This window comes from Filicampus tigris, chromosome 6 (genome assembly GCF_054856515.1).
Source record: "Filicampus tigris isolate MCC_2025a chromosome 6, RoL_Ftig_1.0, whole genome shotgun sequence".
Lineage (NCBI taxonomy): Eukaryota > Metazoa > Chordata > Actinopteri > Syngnathiformes > Syngnathidae > Filicampus > Filicampus tigris.
In genome coordinates, this window is record NC_141222.1 from 13207451 (window position 1) to 13219726 (window position 12276).

At 41.6% G+C, this 12276-nt stretch overlaps 2 protein-coding genes across 2 annotated transcripts in view; both read right to left on the minus strand.

The window, feature by feature from the left end:
• Positions 1 to 614: 614 nt before the first annotated feature.
• On the minus strand, positions 615 to 4974 carry LOC147145894 (putative pancreatic secretory proteinase inhibitor). Its single transcript, XM_086034520.1, has 4 exons — positions 3583 to 4974; positions 1497 to 1525; positions 1026 to 1138; positions 615 to 756 (listed from the first exon to the last, which is right to left on the minus strand). The coding sequence occupies exons 1-4, from the start codon at positions 3632 to 3634 to the stop codon at positions 711 to 713; spliced, it is 240 nt and encodes a 79-aa protein (XP_085890646.1). The 5' UTR covers positions 3635 to 4974; the 3' UTR covers positions 615 to 710.
• Positions 4975 to 5846: 872 nt separating this feature from the next.
• The window catches only part of LOC147145895 (phospholipid-transporting ATPase ABCA1-like), a 36934-nt gene continuing 30504 nt past the window's right edge, over positions 5847 to 12276 (minus strand). Inside the window, exons 33-49 of the mRNA XM_086034519.1 lie at positions 11767 to 11799; positions 11587 to 11692; positions 11344 to 11418; positions 11074 to 11243; positions 10805 to 10982; positions 10362 to 10477; positions 10081 to 10225; positions 9833 to 9956; positions 9589 to 9718; positions 9281 to 9464; positions 9029 to 9135; positions 8757 to 8898; positions 8323 to 8457; positions 8121 to 8224; positions 7959 to 8051; positions 6986 to 7229; positions 5847 to 6670 (exon numbers count right to left, since the gene is read on the minus strand). Coding sequence (XP_085890645.1) covers positions 6527 to 6670; positions 6986 to 7229; positions 7959 to 8051; positions 8121 to 8224; positions 8323 to 8457; positions 8757 to 8898; positions 9029 to 9135; positions 9281 to 9464; positions 9589 to 9718; positions 9833 to 9956; positions 10081 to 10225; positions 10362 to 10477; positions 10805 to 10982; positions 11074 to 11243; positions 11344 to 11418; positions 11587 to 11692; positions 11767 to 11799 — 2230 coding nt within the window. The 3' untranslated portion in view covers positions 5847 to 6526. The remainder of the gene's footprint in view (positions 6671 to 6985; positions 7230 to 7958; positions 8052 to 8120; positions 8225 to 8322; positions 8458 to 8756; positions 8899 to 9028; positions 9136 to 9280; positions 9465 to 9588; positions 9719 to 9832; positions 9957 to 10080; positions 10226 to 10361; positions 10478 to 10804; positions 10983 to 11073; positions 11244 to 11343; positions 11419 to 11586; positions 11693 to 11766; positions 11800 to 12276) is intronic.

A 12276-nucleotide genomic window follows, 5' to 3' on the forward strand; every position in this document is an offset into this window, starting at 1 on the left:
GTTTTTTGGGGGGGAATGTGGGAGGAAACCAGAGTACCAGGAGAAAACCCACGAAGGCACGGGGAGAACATGCAAACTCCACACAGGAAGGCCGGGACCGGATTCGTACCCACAACCTCTGCACTGTGAGGCAGGCGTGCTAACCAGTCGACCACCGTGCCACCCTCAGTAAAAGATTATAAGTTAAATTTCAGCAAGTGCTTATACACATGCCAATTGGTCCACTACGATCAGGTCAAAAAGTATTTTCTGCCACTTCGTCCATGCAATAAACCGAACTGTCCATGGTTTGAATCCTGACTCCGACTGTCTGCTGTCAAAGTGTCCTTGGGCAAGATGCAGAACCCTACATTGTCTCCAGGTTATCATTGTAAATGATCAACTATTTTCAATTGCCTTAACTTAACAAAGAACAAAACATTTATCTATGCATATATCCATCTATTGCTCCATTCAATCAATCCATTCCTCCTCAAGTGTCTTCACAAATCTGATATTTGTGTTACTCGGGACTATGGTAAGATTAATCAGAGTTCCTTCTTATAGAGGGCCAACTGATGATTTACGCTTCCACTTCATAATAAAACTCACATTTAACACATTTGTTCACCTAATGATGTTGTTGATAGACTTTTATTATTCATTATGATTGATTATTATGATTGAAACATTGCTGCCAAAGATATCCACTTGCTGAGCAGCTAAACAGGTCAACAGGCTTCATCATGAGCGACCAAAATGTTGGTCTTTGTTGTCCTGTAGAAAAGAAAATAGAGCACCTCAAACCTTGCTTGATTTCTTTATGCATTTTCCGTCATCTTGTATAAAGTCTGTAAGATAGGATAATAGGCCAATCCTTTTCTCTTACAAAACAAACCGAGAAAAAAAATGTACAAGGGTCATCTTTTGTGGAGCGTCGTTTTCACCCAATCAGAGTTCAGAACTGTTTTAGCAACCAGATAACACATGTGAACACAACCTGCTTTTTGAAAGACTTCCTAAAAGTGTGTGTATTGTGTACTTACTGTCTGTGGACACAAAGGGTGCACTCATTTGCATATGTGTTCCCATCACTACCACAAACCGGGGCAAAGTTCATGGGGCATGCCAAAAACTCATCAGTGCCAGGACAAGATGGCTGCAGAAAAACATGCACAAAAAAAAACGTGTTTGTAACATTTTATATCTCTCGTGGAACTCAGAAGGAACCACATTTAGATAAATGTTTTCAATGTGTCTGTATAAATTTGTTGCAGTTCTAGATTAGCCTACTGCAAATTGAAGCCACAAAACATAGTTAAAAAGAATACGGTACCTCTCTGACCTTGTCACTCAAAACAAAGTTCTATTAGCTCAAGGACAGCTTTCTAACTGACTTTCTGTTTCCTACCAACAAAACTTTAATGAATTGAGTTATTCTTTACATACAATGCAGAATATGTATAGAACACATTTATATACGTTTTTTTTTTGTTTTTTTTAACAACAGATGTCACCTTTCTTGGGGATCCTATCTTCTTTGTGTCTGTGAAGAGAGCCGAAAAGTTGAAACATGATTCCAGCTTTCATACAAATGCTTTTCACAAGTTGGCTACATTACTATGCAAAATACATGCTGGGATAAAAACTTTTTTTGACCTGGTGGTCATGTCTATCTGTATTGACCCACCTGTAGTTAAAGTTTGACCACAGATAGGCAAAGCAGTATGTTTACCGGGTTCTCGTCTCAGCTACCACATTTGACCTTGGCCCTTGTTCGGTTGTGTGGAATTCATTTGAGTCGATTTCCTTGAGGTTTAGATTTTTAGAGGGTGTGGTTGGCCACATTAAACCATCTGGCTGCCTTTAACACATTGTCCCTCCTCTTTTTTTTTTTTAAGTTCCTGTATAGTCAGTAGGTTCTGGCCATTATCAGCAGCAGTCTGTCTGGATGAATATAATGTCACAGAGGTCTTTCAGTCAGGTTTTAAGATGCTGCACAATAAGACCTATTAAGAATTTTTAATGACCTTCTGTCTCTTGACACTGGGGGACTATGTGTGCCTTGGTCCGCTGGACCAGGGGCGGAGCCAGAACTTGGCTAATGGGTGGGCCTGGAAAAATCAGGGTGGGCCTGAATATTTCTCTCAGTTCGCACAATCCACCCGTCCCGACACATCGTATATTCAAATAAAATGACAAACCGAATAATATGAAGTTCAGATCTTCCTTAGACAACCACAATTATGCCATTCTTTATAGTCAATTAAAGAAAACACACAATTTCATAAAAATATAAAAGTACATCTTTTTTCATGAATCTCACTGGGTGGCCCGTCTGTAAATCTGGCTGGGCCTGTGCACACCCAGGCCCACACATGACTCGGCCCCTGCGCTGGACATAACTGCAGCGTTTGATGCAGTGAACCACGGTATTCTGTTGGTTCGCTTGCAGCATCTGGTGGGCATTAGTGGAAGCGCTCTTGAGTGATTTAAATCCTATTTCGCAGGCAGGACTTTGTGTTAGTCTTGGTCGTTCTGAGCCCCATTTTGACCCAGTATCTTTAGGTGTTCCACAGGGATCAAATTTATTGCCCCTACTGTTTAAATTTGATTTGCTACCCATGGGTTCTCTCTCCAGGGCTGGTGTATAGCCATCCTGGCCATCAGGTCCTCTTGCTAGCATGCGCTTCCCCCCACATCAATGATTATGTTCCAATGCATGAAGGCCCATGAAATTTGTATTTGAATTTTAACCGCATGACGGCCAACTTCCCAGCACACACACACACACACACACATACACACACTTCACTTTGTAGTCAGCCAGTCCTCCCTCAAACAGCTCCAGTTGGCTCAAAATGCTGCTGATTTGTAACTGCAGCACATATGAGGGAGCGCACAAGTCCAATTGTGGCTTCCCTTCACTGCATGGCTTCCTGTGCATTTTACAGTCCACTTTAAGAGTGCTTTGATTTTAAATCGTCAAATGTACTCGCTCCACCTGACTGCTCGACCCCTACGCTCCTGCCTGGTGCCTCAGGTCAACGGACAAGACACTCCTGGAGGCACCAAGGACTAACCGGAGGATCAGCGGGGATAGAGCTTTTTCTGTTACCAGTCCCTCTCTCTGGAACAACCTTCCTCTTAACATTTGGCAAGCCCCCTCACTGTCCATTTATAAAGTTCGTCATGAAGCCATTTGAATTCTCTGGCTTTCAACTCATCTGGAGACTCTGCACCGTTTTAGTGTGTTATTGTTTTTGCTGTTTTATTTATTTTGATATTAATTAATTGATTTAATTGTCTTGTTTTAGCTGTTTTCATATATTAAATTTTTACTTCATGTGCAGCATTCCATTTTGTGTGCAAGTGTTGTTTTTTAAGTCCTCCATACATAACGTTGAGTTGACCTAAAACTTAAATGTTAAACATGATTAAATAAACAAATTCAATAGAAAATGTTTTATAGCATATAAAACATGTTCCACAAAGTCCATTTTTTTGCATGCCTTAATTTATACATACAACATGCATATCTATATCTTAATCCTTAATTTCCCAAGGGGATAAATACACTTTTTTGATTCAGAATGTGAATACCTGCAGCCACACTGACGAGCAAAAGTCCCAACAGAAGAACTCTCCCAGTCATGATGAATGTTGATGGATGAATAACGGACTGAGACTGACACGTCAGGTTTGTGATTTTACTGGCAGCTTGTAGGTGTGGGAACACTGCAGATGTAAATGAATGTCAGGCAGTAAACATGCACACAAAAACAATTTACCGGTAACCTCTTCAAGAACTTATACACAGTAACCGATACTGGTAATTTTATGGTTGAGGTTGAAATTATTTTCTGTATTTTACCATTATAAATTCTAATCACTCCTATCGATACATTAAAAAAAATAATTCAAGTAAAGGAATTATTTTGGAATAACTCATGATATGGTGTATATAACTCTCACTTTGCAATGAACACTATTGTAATTACTGCATCTTGCCAAATAAAAACATTTCTCTCTCTCTTTCTCTCTGTCTCACATGCATTTGTGAGCATGTTCATTCCTGTAATATAAATAAAAATCCTGGTCAAATTCCATATACAGTGCATCCGGAAAGTATTCACAGCGTTACACTTTTTCCATGTTTTGTTATGTTACAGCCTCACCCCACAATGGAATAATCTTTTTCCAACAATCCATTATCCAAACCGCTTATCCTCGCAAGGGTCGCGGGCGCGCTGGAGCCTTTCCCAGCTGTCTTCGGGCAGTAGACGGGGTACACCCTGAATTGGTTGCCATGAAGCCAACTGCAGTGCACACTCACAATCATACCTAGGGACAATTTAGAGTTGTCCCATTAATCTACCATGCATGTTTTTGGGATATGGAAAGAAACTGGAGTACCCTGAGGAAACCCATGCAGGCACGAGGAGAACATGCAAACTCCACACAGGAAGGCCGGGGTCAGATTATTATTTTTCCCCTCTCAAAATTATAAACAACATTTCATAATGTAGTGCAACGAAAAATGTCAAAAAGGTGAAGAGCCGGGAATACTTTGCAAAGGCACTGTTTGACAATAAGACAGGTCGATGCTCGAGTGTAACCCCCCAACCCTCCAACCATCACCCTCAAAAAACGTCAACTAAGCCTTTTTTTTTTTTCAAAATGTATGAACTTTATTGTAATAGTTACTATACACAATGGGTAACAGACTCAAACAGCTGTTGTTTAATACTTGTAAAATGTAAACAAATAGGAATATTGAGCAAAAGAGGAGAAAAATCACCACTTTACCACTATCTCTCGGTTTCACTGATCACAATTTCACTTTTCTCAGCCAAGCACTCCTACCTAAGATCACCATTAAAAACAAAGATTTGATGCTGTTGTGCAGCACATTTCTTTTTGGGTGCCCTGGTTAATGTATTTTAGCCATCCTGGGGGTCCACAACAACTTACTAATAATTCCAGAGCTGCTAGAAAACCTTTGAAAAGATTTTACTGAACATTCAGCACCAGTTATCCATCTCAACCCTGCATATAATTCTATGTATTTGGTCAGAGCACTAATTAAATTGCAGTGGTCCCTGATTGCGTCCAGTCATGGCAGCACAGTTTGGCAACTTTTCACTAAACAGTAACGTATGTTGTAATTTGCTTTAAGTGACCTAATGGAAAAATGAAGTGACATGAAAGCACAGCTATAAGTTGTACAAAACAGTTGCCTCGTCAGTATTCTGCTGGTTGGGACAAATTGAACTCAATTTGGCACAGAACTGTTTGTTGCTTATGTTGTGTGAACATCACAAGACTTCTACGGTACATACTGTAACACTGAGCATTTTAGTTCCATCACAAGGAAAGCAAAAGTACAACTGTCATCTAGCAGGTATGAGTGCTACCTTTTGACTCCCCCCCCATCCCACCAATCACATTTTCATCATTTAGATTCATGTACACGATGTTCTAAAAATCCAGTAACAAGGAAGCAATCTGCAAGCTTTGCCACACGACAGGTGGAGGACAGCATGCAATATTCATCTTGTTCAACCACCTCCAGCTTTTGCTAAAGGAAGTCCAAGATGTTGGGGGCGAGTGAAAGATGGCATTATAGCGGACTGCACATCATGTACAGACATCAAGAAACAACATATTTTTTGTTCCTTTTAACATGGAACATTTTTTTTTCTCCACAAAAAACGATTTTGTGCTTTGTCAAATGGTCTTATACATCCCTTTCCAGCCTATATAGATGTTGTTAATGGAGTGCTCACATTAATTTCCCACTTCACCATAGGCACTGTGATGAACTAAGTCATGACATGAGGAACAACAAATAAAAAAGACAACAATGTTATCAATCAACTGTTATTTAAAGAAAAGTACAACAAAGTTACAACTTATCATAAATCGAATAGAATTTATAGAAAACGTGCCATCAAATTTTATGTTCCTCCCTTGAAATGTGTTGGACTGTTTGCGTCATCCTGATTTATAAAAGCGCTCATGGTAACGAAGAGATTTGACCCTGAAAAGGGGTTTTAAGTCCTTTAAATCCTTTTGCAGTTGGCAGTGAATGATCAGAACATTCTTTTTTTCCCCCAAAGTAGCTTGCTACTTTTTGGAATGGGCTTTCAGTTAGACTTCCTCTGAGCGAGTAGCACGGCTACTTTTCCAGTCAAACAAAGCATGACAACCCCACTTCAAGTGTTCATAGTGAAGGAGAAGCACCAGTCTCCAACCCTCACTCAAGTATCTTCTCGTCTTAAATATATAGATTTCTTGCATTGATTTGCATTGAGTTCAGTGTTTAACAATACCTGCAGTCTCTGCCTCGTCATATCTTCAGAGGCTGTGCGCTTAACAGCAGGTCCACTGAGACATAATTAAAAAAAAAAAAAAGAAGACTACAAATGAGAAAAAAATAAAGTGAACACAGTTTGTCTCCCGCTTCTAATTTTGGGGTGCAGATTCTATCTGTGGTGGGAGTCGTGAGTGACGCATGGCGACACCCACTGGTGGCAAGGTGGAATCAGACACAGCTCTCCCTGGTCTTGCTGTCCATGAGGAAAGAGTTGAGCTGGGAAATGTCCACGACCACCGCGTCACGTTTGCTCAGGTGGACGTCTTTCAAGTGGTCCTCGTCACTTTGGTCCTTGGCAAAATTTACAAAAACCTTCATAGGAGAAAGAGGAAGAAAGATTAGATCCACAATGCCACAATGAAAAATGTGTCAATATTAAAAAAAAAAAAAAAATCATAATCAAGTCTGAAATGAATTCACAAAATTAATTTAATTTAATAATTAAATAAACATCTAAATTACACAACATTATTATAGCACAAGATTTGTTTTAATTTGTTTTGATTTTTATATGTTTTTTCTATTTTACTTACAATTTGCACAAACAGGCGCCATGCATTATAATACAAACACTCAAAAATAGAATTGGATATCTAAGTTGTCATGGAAAACCGAAAAGAGCATTACTTGGTCTAGCGTAGTCTGAGAGACAGAGTAGTCCTCTATCCTAAGTGCCTCCTTGTTGGTGGCCAGCAGGGAGAAGATGCGTGCGAGGGAGGTGAGGGAGGAGGGCAGTTGATACTGCAGCATGTTGCGATGTTTCTCCTTTAGTGTGCTGCCAGGAAGCTCCATCTCGATGAACTCCATCACTGGCCTGAGATCTGGATCCGGTCCGGCCACCCTCAGGATGATGGTGTAACCATCTCCAAACCTGAAGAGATAGATGTTTTATCGTCATGTTCACGCACACCCAAAATGGCTAATCAGTAATATCACCAGTGAGGGAACAAATACAAAATGATATGGTAACAAAAGTACTCAGCATGAAGATTTGTCACCTAACAACACAATAAGTCGCAGTCTCAATTTACACGGAAAAAAAGGCAAAATTTCGTTTGAATTCAGACTTTGTGACAGTTTCATATAAATGAATAAGTATATTAAAATCTGAGATGTTTGTTTGTCTCTGTGTGCCCTGTGATTGGCTGGCAACCAATTCAGGGTGTCCCCTGCCTACTGTCCGAAGACAGCTGGGAATGGCTCCTGCACGCCACGCGACCCTTGTGAGGATAAGCGGTATCGATAATGGATGGATGGATTAAAATCTGATGAGGTGTTGCGCTCCGAGCATATTTTTGAAAGCAAACGAGAGTGCAGCCACAGGTCTGCTACCATCTGGTGGTGAAATATAAAACTGTGTTTTTTTGTTTTTGTTTTTTTACATCTGTATCTTGCACTGTGGTCAACACTACTGACGGGCCACTCAATATTCATTTTATGCCAGAGGCTGCGGGCCGGTAGAAATTTGAACACTGGCCGCATTTGGCCCCCGGGTCGGACTTTGGACATGCCTGATGTACTTTACCTAATGATATATGTGACAATATGTTGGAGTTTTCACCACGAGGTTTGTCCAGTGAGATTTTCTAGTGATTCCTACCTGTTCTTCAGGTGCTGTACACTCCCCAGACAGCGGAACCTGCCATTGACCATGATGGCCATCCTGGTACAAAGCGCTTCACACTCCTCCATGCTGTTAAAACAAGTCCACCGGGTCAAATTATGTTATCTTCAGCCTTGATTTAAGTTTTTAAATCCTAACCTGTGGGAGGTCAGCACAACAGATCGTCCCTCTTTGATAATGCTCAGTATGGCATTCCACAGGGCACGCCGTGCTTTCGGGTCCATGCCTGTTGTAGGTTCATCCTGTTAAATAAAAACAGGATGCATTCAGATCATGTGAATCCCTTTCATTAAGAAAAATCGAGGCCGACACGTGATTGTGTCTGCTGTTTTCCTCTTACCAGGAATACAACAGGTGGCCCTCCTATGAGAGCGATGGCTGTGGACAGTTTCCTCATGTTGCCTCCACTGTAGCTACCTGCTGATTTGTCAACATACTTGACCAAACCCAACTTGCGAATGCCCCACTCTGCCACCTAGCGGAGAGAACCAAACATCAACCTTTTCCCCCATGTGTAAACTAACAAATGTGCATTAATGCAAATATAAACATGTATTTTCACAATTTACATTGTCACAGGAGCACCTTGAGGAGCAATTTCTGATATATAAGCATGATAACCATATTTACGTTATATTAGGATATATTTAGCATGGGCAAACAAAAAATCCTATCAGTAGTCATTACAAATAAACATTGGTAGGCTATTTGTCTTGATGAGAGAAGGCACTCTCCAAATGCCCCTCGTGTTTTGTGTGTGTATGTGTTACTGACCTCGCACACTTCTTTCTCAGGAACACCTCTGAGAATGGCATAGAACTCGAGGTGTTCTCGTCCCGTCAGCAGGTCATTGATGGCATCAAACTGCGGACAGTAGCCCATGTTCTGATGCACCTCATCTATTTCTGTTGTTACACTGGAGTAAAGCACGCACACACACACAAGGAAAAATATGAGTAATCATTTCCAGAAGGAAGCGCTAATGCCACCGAGACTGCAAAAATGAGTGCCTTCCAGAGTACTCGTAAGCATTATACATGTCGTACCTCTTGCCTGCCAGGTAGGCCTCACCACTGGTAACCACTGAATCGCCTGTTAGCATTTTGAATGTACTTGTTTTCCCTGCTCCATTGACTCCCAGCAAACCAAAACACTGAAAGATAAAGAATTCACCATTTAACGATCATTTCAATGCCACTGGAAACCAGATCAGGACTTCTCAATCTTCTCAACTGTACCCAGGTGAGCTCTATGGCCCGATTCACATGCGTTTATGGTCAAGGTCATTTATTCCCTACCTCGCCTGGGGGAATGCCAACACACAGGCGGTCCACAGCGGGCTTTTGTTTCCGCTTATATATCTTCGTGAGCTGACGAAGCTCCAATATGTCGGATTGCCCTGCACCACTGAGGATTCTCTGTCTTTCTCTGGCCACATCTTCATCTTCCTCTCCAATTGGCTTCAGGTGACTGGATGATGACCTACAAAGACAATGCCGAGAGGTGAGGTCACACTCATTACGGCACAAGAATTTGGCCCAAACTGTGAATGGTTAAAAGGTCATAGAACAGAGGGTCTACAATCAAATTGTTTTCATGCACACACCTGGCTTTGATACAGAAGCGGTACTGGATGAGGATGGTGATGCAGAAGAAGATGACTCCCTCAATGGCCATTGCAAACAAGTTCTTTCCCACCATATCCCAGGCCAGAGGGGAACGGAAACGGTTTTCCCCTAGTGACCCAAAACCATCTCGTCAAAAACCCACAAAAATGTTTTTCACAGTTCAAATTAAAAGCGGTACGGACTAGTTTCTTGCTCCTGGAAGGGCCACTTTGCTGTGCTTACCAAATCTCTCCAAAGCATCAGCCATTGCTTGATTCTTCACCATGTCAATCAATCCTCGGCCCAGACAGAAGTGCGGGAAGATGAGGAATACGTTCTTCAGAATGTCATTGATACCACCAATCTCCTGAAGCGATCCACAAACAATCGCTCTCAATCAACACGGTTCCGTATCAAAAACGTCAATGTCAAAACATAAACTATTGGCTATGTATTTATGGAATCCAAATGAGAAAGAAGTTGACATTTACATTGCCACCAAACAGCTCCAGCACAAATGTGGACACGCTGCCATTTATTCCGATCAATATGTTGACACTGGTCAGAACCACGTAGGCTGTGCTGGGTATCTTAAAGAAGAACGAGGCCGGGTACATGAGAGGCGTGATGGACCATCTGGAAAAAGAAGTAGAAAAGACAAGAAAACTCAAACACTGCTCAAGTTTGCAAGGCTACTTTCTCGCACCTCACGGCTTATTTACACAAATACTATATAGATATTCAAAACATTACGAAATATGATACAACTTACCCGTACAGCAGCAGCAGCAAGGCCAGCACAGGCAAGTTGGTGGAGGAGACGTAAGCATCTTGTTGGAAGCAGACGAATATGATGATGACCAGTGTGGCGGGCACAATGTAGTTACACTGTAAGAAGAGGACAAAGGAATATAAGAGCACTTTAGTTCGCTGCAATCATGTTGCAACCATTTTGAGCATCATAGACAGTGTAGTGTGGGTTGCATGGGCCCAGTGGCAAAGCATGTATTGCCTAATTTGTAGTCTGGATTAACACTGAATTCTTCAGCCCCCCACCACCAAATGAATACATTGGATTTTAAGACTTTACAAAATAAATGTAATGCTGCCATTTCATTTTCAATAAGTAGGGAATGCTGCTTTATAAGGTCGTATCATTTACAAATATTGGTCCTATCACTAAGCATTTCCAAAGATTGGAGAGGAATGTCATACCATGTCCCAAACAAAGTTTGCCAGCCAGTAGAGGAAGGGTTGCACTCCGCTGATAAACTGCAAGTGTTTGGCCTTGTTGACCCTTTCCTGGATGAGAAAGACAACGAAGCTGGCAGGTACAAAGGACATGGCGAAGATCACGCAGATGGACACCAGCACATCCACCGATGTGGTCATTCTGAGAAAAAAGAACGAAAAGCCAGTCATAAATGAGTTTTTCTTGTTGGATGCTCGCAATTGTGTTTTTGAGGTTCTTTTTGATTACTTACAGGGCAACTTGTGACAGCTGCTCCTTGGTGAGGTTGAGGGGATGATTATACGCAGTGATACCAAACTTGGCGGGGTCTTCGCCAGCTGGCAGACTCGCTCGCAGGATGCCATTGTTCATCACATTTAGAAAAGAGCCAATACTGTGCCAGCCCTTGTTGTTGAACCAGATCTGTCAACAGATGGGACATCATAACAATTGTTGTCAAGTTGTGTTGTTTTTCACTCACACTCCTTGTGTCTTTAGGCTGTACATGTGAGCGTGCACTGACCTTGACGTTATTATTGGTGTCTATTCCTTGTATGAAGTTGGAGAGACTGCGGAGGAAACGATCTGCTGCGGTTCCCTAGATGGTGGGTGAGGAAGACACACTCTGAGGTATGGTCTTTGCGTTAATACGTTTTCCCATATTGTGTAGTATATCTTACACTTCTTGGTAGATTAATGTTTAAAGGAGTGTTTTACCCCCATTTTATTTTCAAAGTGTAAAACTATGAAGTCTGAAATCTCTTACCCTTTCTAGACGGAAGCGCCGACGCAGTTGAGCAATTGCCTCATCGATCTCGTCTCTCTGGGCTGGAAGCTGAGAGCCCCTGGCGCCAAGTGAGAAGCCACCATATCTGTACAGAGATAAGTTATTTTAATACCAGAGACAATCCAGCTCTCAAGGGGGATTAAATGTCAGCGAAGGTACCTAAACTCGTTGACCCAAATCTTGTTCTTCAAGCTGAGAGGTGATAGAAACAAAAAGAGGTTTTTATTTAATGTCCACTTTCTAATACATCCAGAAAAAGGGACTTAAAGCCAAAGTCAACCCAAACATATTTTTTTCAAGACTATGTTCTATGCAGGCCCACAAGTTGAAACACGGCATTCTGATTAATATTGCGTTTGTGGAATATGAGTTAAGCAGCAAAATCCACACGTTTTAGCCATCTCAGGGGGCGGCCATTTTGTCACTTCTGTCGACTGAAAATGACATCAGAGATGCGCAGGACTCAGATAACAAGCAATCATGGCCCAGATTCAGAAAGCAGGGGAGCTGTGATTGGTCATTACCTAAGCCCTGAGCAACTGCGATGTCATTTTCAGTCAACAGGAGTGACAAAATGGCCGCCTCGGGAGACGGCTAAAAACGGGTGGATTAACTCTTACTCCACAAAAGCAATATTTATCAGAATGCCTTGTTTCAACTAGTGGGCCT